Source organism: Scyliorhinus canicula, chromosome 6 (assembly GCF_902713615.1).
Source record: "Scyliorhinus canicula chromosome 6, sScyCan1.1, whole genome shotgun sequence".
NCBI lineage: Eukaryota > Metazoa > Chordata > Chondrichthyes > Carcharhiniformes > Scyliorhinidae > Scyliorhinus > Scyliorhinus canicula.
Window position 1 is genome coordinate 88325654 of NC_052151.1, and position 9322 is coordinate 88334975.

General features: G+C 48.2%; 1 protein-coding gene across 1 annotated transcript; it reads right to left on the reverse strand.

Annotated features, from left to right (window-relative positions):
- Positions 1 to 8308: 8308 nt before the first annotated feature.
- On the reverse strand, positions 8309 to 9031 carry LOC119967301 (high mobility group protein B3-like). The gene has a single exon (XM_038799644.1). It carries the CDS (start codon positions 8984 to 8986, stop codon positions 8390 to 8392), a length of 597 nt encoding a protein of 198 aa, XP_038655572.1. The 5' UTR covers positions 8987 to 9031; the 3' UTR covers positions 8309 to 8389.
- Between the last annotated feature and the right edge of the window lie 291 nt (positions 9032 to 9322).

Genomic DNA, 9322 nt, shown 5'->3' on the forward strand with positions numbered 1-9322 from the left:
ACGGACAATCACCAGGAACTGCCAGGTCTGTGCGGAGTGCAAGCCGCACTTCTACCAGCCTGACCGGGCGCGCCTGGTGAAGACCTCCCGCCCTTTTGAACACCTCAGCGTGGATTTCAAAGGGCCCCTCCCCTCCACCGACCGTAACACGTATTTTCTCAGTGTGGTCGATGAGTACTCCAGATTCCCTTTCGCCATCCGATGCCCCGACGTGCCGTCTGCCATCGTCATCAAAGCCCTCAACACAATCTTCGCTCTGTTCGGTTTCCCCGCCTACATCCACAGTGACAGGGGATCCTCATTCATGAGTGATGAGCTGCGTCATTTCCTGCTCAGCAGGGGTATCACCTCCAGCAGGGCGAGAAGCTATAACCCCCAGGGAAACGGACAGGTAGGGAGGGAGAACGGGACGGTATGGAGGGAGGGAGAACGGGATGGTATGGAGGGCTGTTCAACTGACCCTAAGATCCAGGAACCTCCCAGCCTCTCGCTGGCAGGAGGTCTTCCATGATGCACTACACTCCATTCAGTCATGACAGTGCACCGCCACTAACAACACACCCCATGAACGTCTCTTTGCCTTCCCCAGGAAGTCTACATCTAGGGTATCGCTGCCGACTTGGCTCACAGCTCCAGGACCAGTCCTGCTCCGTAGGCACTTCTGACTCCACAAGGCGGACCCATTGGTGGAGAGGGTGCAATTACTCCATGCAAACCCCCAGTATGCCTACGTGGCATACCCCGACGGACGCCAGGATACTGTCTCCCTCAGGGACCTGGCACCAGCAGGTTCCACACACGCACACCCCTCCGGCCCGGCACCATCCGTCCTTCCCCTGCCCACACCCGAGGATGAAGGGGGTTTCGGCACGCTCCCAGAGTCACCAAACATCAGGCCAGCATCAACATCGCCGCCGCCACTACGGTCGCTCCCAGTGGAACATCAAGGCCCCGGACCGGTTAAACCTCTAACTGGTCCACTGGACTTCAAAAGACATTTGTTTCCCTCTCAAATATTGTAAATATAAATTCATTGCTGTATATAGTTCTCCACCACTCCCGCCGGACTCAATTTTAACAGGGGGTGAACGTGGTAAACCACTGTTACACCTTTATTAGATGATGTATGGTAGGACCTGTACTACAGGTACGCTGGTAATCCCTGCCTGCTGGCTCCACCCAGTAGGTGGAGTATAACTATGTGTGTCCTCCATGCAGCAGTCAATGCGCCAGCTGCTGTGGGAGGCCACACGTCTTAGAGCAATAAAGCCTCAGTTGTATCCAACTCTAGTCTTTGTTCAATTGATCGTGCATCAAGTGCCTAAGAACAAAAGCTTCAGGTTATAATTCCTACCTATAGGGTACCTGGTTTCCTGCGGAAATATCTATTGTGTACAGCGGGTCTAGATCTAATGCGGTCACAACACTGAATGAGGTGGCATGAAGGAGAAACAGAGGCCGACAAGGGAATTGACAAGTTTTATTACGCCTAATTGCATCTAAAACATATCCCAAGATGAATGCGGGAGAGTGAAATTCCAGAAGACTACTATGAAAACAATCAGCACTCTGAAAAAAGAAAGGATGCTAATGCTTTGACAAATCAAGAACACCAAAATGATGAGTCTAGATCTCGGTACGGTTATACCATAATGAGAACCAGGAGGTTACATAAGTCATAAGAACATAAGAACTGGGAGCAGGAGTAGGCCTTCTGGCCCTTCGTGCCTCCCTCCCTACCTGTCCGTTTCCCTGGGGGTTATAGCTTCTCGCCCTGCTGGAGGTGATACCCCTGCTGAGCAGGAAATGACGCAGCTCATCACTCATGAATGAGGATCCCCTGTCACTGTGGATGTAGGCGGGGAAACCGAACAGAGCGAAGATTGTGTTGAGGGCTTTGATGACGATGGCAGACGGCATGTCGGGGCATCGGATGGCGAAAGGGAATCTGCCATTCAATGAGATCATGGCTGATCTTTTGTGGACCCAGCTCCACTTTCTCGCCTGAACACCATAACCCTTTATTCTTCAAAAAACAATCTATCTTTATCTTGAAAACATTTAATGAAAGTGCTTCAACTGCTTCACTGGACAGGGAATTCCAGATTCATAACCCTTGGGTGAAGAAGTTCCTCCTAAACTCAGTCCTAAATCTACTTCCCCTTATTTTGAGGCTATGCCCTCTCCTTCTGCTTTTACCTGCCAGTGGAAACAACCTGCCTGCATCTATCCTATCTATTCTCTTCATAATTGTATGTTTCTATAAGGTCCCCCCCCACCCCCTCCCCCCGCATCCTTCTAAATTCCGAGTACAGTCCCAGTCTCCTCAACCTCTTCTCGTAATTCAACCCCCTCAACTCTGGGATTAATTTTTGTGAATCTCCTCTGCACCCACCCTCCAGCACCAGTATGTCCTTTCTCAGGTAAGGAGACCAAAACTGAACACAATACTCCAGGTGTGACCTCAATAACACCTTATACAGTTGCAGCATAACCTCCCTAGTCTTAAACTCCATCCCTCTAGCAATGAAAGACAAAACTTAATTCAACTTCTTAATCACCTGTTGCACCTGTAAACCAACTTTGCGACTCATGCACTAGGACACCCAGGTCTCTCTGCACAGCAGCATGTTTTAATATTTTATCATTTAAATAACAATCCCCTTTTCTATTATTCCTACCAAAATGGATAACCTCACATTTGTCAACATTGTATTCCATCTGCTAGACCCTAGCCCATTCACTGAAACTATCCAAATACCTCTGCAGACTTTCAGTATCCTCTGCACTTTTTGCTTTACCATTCATCTTGGTGTTGTCTACAAACTTGGACACATTATTACAAACGCTCCACCTCTGAAATAATGAAGAGACCTATCTTTGGTGTCAGTAGTTTTTGCTATCATCAACTTTGCATGTGTATTTACTCTCACTGTCTGGAATATTATCTTTGGAAAAAATGGGGATTTTGCGATATTACTTTAAGAGTGTGCAAACAATGTACACATGTCATCGCAGAATCAGGATGTAAAGCAGCATGTGACCAACAGACTGAGATGCTATTGCTGTTCATGCTGATAGTGGTGCTAGTTGTGGATGTTGAATCCCTGAAGTTGACCTGTGTGTTGAGCTGTCCTGTAACGTATCTATGTTCATTGTAGTCTCCAGATAAATATAACTTAGTTTACTAATCCTGCATGTGTGATTGGTGAGTTTGCGTAAAGAAGCCAGAAACACAAAAGATAGAGGATGGCCACATAATGTGGATTAGCTTGCAAGGTGCCCTGGGACCTAATCCATCCCAGAATAATTATAGTCTTAGGCAAGATGATAGTTTTGAGGGCAGATTAGCCACAGATCACATCAAGACAAACCACATAGCACACAGTACACATTGCCAGTTGTGCGGAAGTTCTTCAAGACTGCTACCACCAAAGTAGAGGTCACTCATCAAACAACATGTAAAGGCAATGAACTATCGGCCTGGTGAGCAGATTGGGAAGAACACTTGATTGGGACACTGAGCCTCATAGCTGTGGAGGCATACATCATTTTGCCAGTGGTCCAGTGTTCACACAAATAGAATGGTGCTCGAAGAATGTGGCAGGGTGAATGATGAATCTATACAGAGTGAGCTAATTCTAATGAAACATCAGCAGGTTACCCATCCCTTTCACCTTGAAAAAGGTCTGTGAAGACAGCATTCTCATCATCGTGACCTTTTCGAGCTTTAGCCTTAAACTGATGGTCTTGATTTGGAAGGAAGAAAATTACTCTGGCTGAGGAAATATTTGCTTGCTTATAATGGGCATGACACCTGTCATGTGCTTGAAGGAAGGGAGTTATAGGGCGAGATTCTCCGCACTCCCGACGGTGTGGAGAATAGCGTGGCTCGTAAAATTTTACGGCCACGCTGTTCCGACGCCCTCCCGCTATTTCCCCCCCCCCCCCACGCCCAACTCCCGTCACGAATCACTGCCGCCATTTTTTTACGGCCGGCAGCGATTCACAGCTGATAGATGGGCCGAGTTCCCAGCCCTTTACGGCTGTTTTTACGAACGGCAAACACACCTGGTCTGGCCGTTCGTAAAAACGGCCGTAAACACTCGCATTTTATAACCATGGCACCAATTGGCACGGCAGTACCAACGGGCCCGATGCCCGCGCACTATTTCTCCTTCCGCCGCCCCGCAGTATCCATTCGCGGGGCGGCTGAGGGGCAACCCGGCCCGCGCATGCGCGGGTTTCGCGCAAATGCGCGATTACGTCATCCGCGCATGCGCGGGTTATAGTCTTCCAATCCGCGCATGCGCGGCTGACGTCATATGACGCGTCAGCCGGCGCTAACTCTGGCAAGCGGGCTTAACGAAATTCGTTAAGCCCGTGATGCCGGAGCTTACGGCGTCAGGCTGCTCGCCCCGACTGGGGCCCAGAATCGGTTCCCGGTCGGGAAGGGGGGGTTGGCGTCAAACCCACCCGGGTTTGACGCCAGCCTTACGATTTCTCCCCATATGGGAGAATCTCGCCCATAGAGACTGGACTTGTTAATTGAGGTGAATATGTCTGATGCTTCTCAAAGGAGGAAGCTGCAGCACTGAGAGTCTTGGCATCAGCCAAATTACGCTGATGCTTTAAATTTCATGAGGACGGCACGGTGGCACAGTGGTTAGCACTGCTGCTTCATAGCGCCAGGGACCATGGTTTGATTACAGCCTTGGGTGACTGGCTGTGTGAAGTTTGCACATTGTCTGTATGGGTTTCCTCCAGATGCTCTGGCTTCCTCCCACAATCCAAAGATGTGCAGGTTAGGTGGATTGACCATGATCAATGCACGTGGTTACCGGGATAGGGAGAGGGAGTGGGCCTAGGTATAGTGCTCTTTGGGAGGGTCAGTGCAGATCCGATTAGCCAAATGGCCTCCCTCTGCACTGTTGGGATTCTATAATGGAACAGTCATTCACTATCTCCCTCAGGTCCAATAATTCCATCTTTTGTTGAGCAGTAAGTCTTGGAGACAGAACCTCAGAATACTACAGTGCAGAAGAAGCCTTTCGGCCCATCAAGTCTGCACTGAAGCATGAAAGGCCTTGACCTGTCGACCTAATTCCACTTGCCAGCATTTGGCCCATAGTCTTGAATGTTATGGCATGCCAAGAACGCATCCAGGTACTTTTTGAAGGATGTGAGGCATCCCGCCTGTACCACCCTCCCAGGCAGTGCATTCCAGACCCTCAGCACTCTCCGGGTAAAAAGGATTTTCCTCAAATCCCCCCTAAACCTCCCACTCCTCAATTTGAACTTGTCTCCCCTCGTAACTGACCCTTCAAATAAGTGGGATAGCTGCTCCCTGTCCACCTTGCCCATGCCCTTCCTAATCTTGTACACCATAGAAACATAGAAAATACTTGTAGGTGGAGGCCATTCGGCCCTTCGAGCCTGCACCACTATTCAATATGATCATGGCTGACCATGCAAATTCAGTATCCCACTCTCACTTTCTCTCCATACCCCTTGATCCCTTTAGCCGCAAGGACAATGTCCAGCTCCCTCTTGACTATATCTAACGAACTAGCCCCAACAGCTTTCTGTGATAAAGAACTCCACAAGTCCACAACTCTCTGAGAGAAGACATTCTTCCTCATCTAAGTCCTGAATGGCTTACCCCTTATTCTTAGGCTGTGACCCCTAGTTTAGGCCGTCCCCAACATTGGGAACATTCTTTCTGCATCTAGCCTGTCCAGTCCCATCAGGATTTTATATGATTCTATGAGGTAGCCTCTCATTCTTCCAAACTCCTGTAAGTATAAGCCCAGTCAATCCAGTCTTTCTTCATATGTCAGTCCTGCCATCCTGGGAATTAGTCTGGTGAACCTTCGCTGGACACCCTCAATAGCAAGAATGTCCTTCCTCAAACTGAGAGACCAAAACTGCACACAGTACTCAAGGTGTGGCCTCACCAAGGCCTGTATAACTGCAGCAATACATCCCTGCTCCTATACTTTTTTTTTGAGACTTTACAAATTTTATCCTGTTTTAATTACTTCAAAACACATTTTAGCATACTAAACATACAAAACAGAAAATATACCTTAGTTACAAGATCATTTAAAGTACAGAATGCTCAGGGTTGTCACTAGGATTTCAGCAAAGTGAAAAATTGGGAGTTACCACACAGCCTGTGAAGTTTGAGGCAGGGCCACATAGTACTGAACAAAGTCAAATGTCACTTATATAAAAAGGGGATGCCTTAAAGCGTTTTGCTTAATTGTTCCCAAATTGTGAAGTATGCAATCACTTTAAAGCAGGGGTGGGCAAACTACGGCCCGCGGGCCGCATGCGGCCCGCCAAAGGTATTTCTGCGGCCCACCAAGTCATTAAAAAAAAAAAAAAATTTTTTTTTAAAAAAAAAATTTTTTTTTTTTTTTAAATTTTTTTTAAAAAGTTAATGGGTGGGGGGGCTGTTGGGTTACTTACTGGTATAGGGTGGATACGTTGACTTGAGTAGGGTGATCATTGCTTGGCACAACGTCGAGGGCCGAAGGGCCTGTTCTGTGCTGTACTGTTCTATGTTCTATATGAGGCGCCCAGAATCATAACCGGGTGACGTAATTATTTTACTTAATATACTATGCGGCCCTTTGTGAATTGTGAATTTCTGAATGCGGCCCTTGCATGGAAAAGTTTGCCCACCCCTGCTTTAAAGCATGAATATATTACCCAGAACACCATGGGCGGGATTGAATCGTAAAGGCTGCCGTGGGACAGGCCGTGACCCACGGCAGCCTTCACGGCCACTTCCAGGGCCGATTCTCCCCCCCGGGCGGGGCTAGGAGCGCGGCCCCGTGCGTCACGGCCTTGACGACGGTCGTCAAGGCCACACGTCAAGCGTCACGGCGGCTGACGCGACCGATGACGTAAGTCGCGCATGCGCAGGTTGGACAAAGCCAATCCGAGCATGCGCAGTTGGCGTCTTTCTCCTCAGCCGCCCGGCAAGATGTGGCGGCCTGATCTTGCCGGGCAGCGGAGGGGAAAGAGTGCGTCTGTTTTGGACGCTGGCCCGGCGATCGGTACCCTGTCCCTTCCCGAGCACAGTTGTGGTGCTCCCGTGCCATTCGGGCCTCTAGATGCCCCAAACGGGCATCTGCCGCCCATTTCACGACGGCAGCGAGCAGGTGTGTATGCTGCCGTGGTGAAACGGGCGTGAAGGCCTGGCTGCTCAGCCCATCGGCCTCGGAGAATCACCACTCGCCGTAAAAAACGGCGAGCGGCGATTCGTGGCGTGGGTCGGGCATGGGCGGGAGGGCGTGAAAAATGTCGGGAGGACCTCCCGCTATTCTCCCACCCGGCGTTAGGGGCGGAGAATCGCACCCCATATACAGGTTCATTAATTTGAAAACAAAGCTTTTGTTTTAAAACAGTACAATTCCTTCTCATTTATGAGTGAGAACAACGGGGCAGCACTGTGGCACAGTGGTTAGCATTGCTGCCTACGGCGCTGAGGACCCGGGTTCGAATCCCGGCCCTGGGTCACTGTCCGTGTGGAGTTTGTACGTTCTCCCCGTGTCTGCATGGGTTTCACCCCCACAACCCAAAGATGTGCAGGTTAGGTGGATTGGCCACGCTAAATTGCCCCTTAATTGGAAAAAATAATTGGCTACTCTAAAATTTTTAAAAAAAGAGTGAGAACAACAGTTCACAGAAATGGCAAGAATAATTTGCCATTTCACAGCCCTTTGGATTTGGCTTCTGCTTACCAATATATTCTTGGAAGTGCAGTAGCATGATGTATATAGGCACAGGAGGTCGGGTGTTGAATGATGGTTACCTCCTTTTCAATCCAACAGGTCTAGATTAACTGATCACTACCCAAGGGTGGCTGCCATCTTGCTTCCATAAACCATACCTTACTCATTCAGAATGAAGTCAAAAGCATATTGCACGACCATTCTGGTATATGGGACACCGCACAATGCTGCCTACAAGCGTGGCAGGCTTAAAATGCCTACTGACAACTCTGATTTTTTTTTAAAACTTTGATTGCTTCATTACCCCTCATACTTACAGCAATCTCAAAAATTGAAGAATTGGCTACAACGGCACTTTAAACTATACTGCACTTAAACACAACACCACATAAATACATTTTAATCCAGTTAAATCCCCCTTCCGTACAAGAGGCAGAGCCAGTTCGCAGAAAGAAGAGTTAACAGTTGACTCAATGTCCACCGCAGTAGTGTGATTACAAAAAGGCCTATTTAAAACTCAAGCTACGTTTTGCCTTAGACCATATACACACCAACTTACAAAATTAAAAGGTTGCAACACTTGTAACAGGGTTTAAATGCTTTCAGTTACATAGCAAGTAATTAAGCTGAGGCAAATGTACAATTTAATCATCATCTTCTTCATCCTCCTCCTCATCTTCTTCCTCATCATCGTCATCATCGCAATATGCCTCCTTCTTGGCAGGGGGCTTCAATGCACTATCCACCTTGCCTATGGCGCGATAATCAGCAACATCCTTATCATATTTCTCCTTCAATTTATAAGCTTTGCTAATGAACAGCTTTTTCTCTTCACTACAAGCATTCCACAGCTCACCAAGCTTCTTTGCTATGTCACCAATAGATAAGCCAGGACTCACAGCTTTGATTTTTGGTCGGTGTTCCGAGCAAAACAAGAAGAATCCAGAGGGGGGCATTTTTGGTGCATTGGGGTCCCTCTTCTTCTTCTTGCTACCTTTCGCTGGCACGTAATTTTTCATTTCCCGGTCGTAACGTGCCTTATCTACTTTCGCCAATTCTTCAAATTTGCTCTTCTCTTCGCCAGACATGGTCTTCTTTCGTTCAGAGCACCTTTTAGAGAATTCTGAGAAATTAACCGGAATATCAGGGCTTTTCTTCTTGTGTTCTTCACGGCAAGTCTGGACAAAGTAAGCATAAGAGGACATCTTCCCTCTTGGCTTCTTAGGGTCACGTTTTGCCATTTTGGTGTCTTTCGGCCGCTGCTGCCTCTGCTGATGGTCGGCGGACGTGCATCCCTACTCCTATACTCAAATCCTTTCGCAATGAAGGCCAGCATACCATTAGCTTTCCTCACCGCCTTCTGTACTTGCATGCCAACCTTCAGCGACTGTTCCACTATGACATCCATGCTTCATTGCACTTCCCCTTTTCCTAAACTGCCACCATTCAGATAATAATCTGCCTTCCTGGTTTTGCCACCAAAGTGGATAACTTCATATTTACCCATATTATATTGTCACCACATTCTGGGTGAGCGCGCGGTCAATTCCAGTGCCCCTCAACCATGGGTCGCAACA

Coding starts and splice junctions, on each gene's coding strand:
- LOC119967301 (XM_038799644.1), bottom strand. CDS start 8,986: ATGGCAAAACGTGACCCTAAGAAGCCAAGAGGGAAGATGTCCTCTTAT.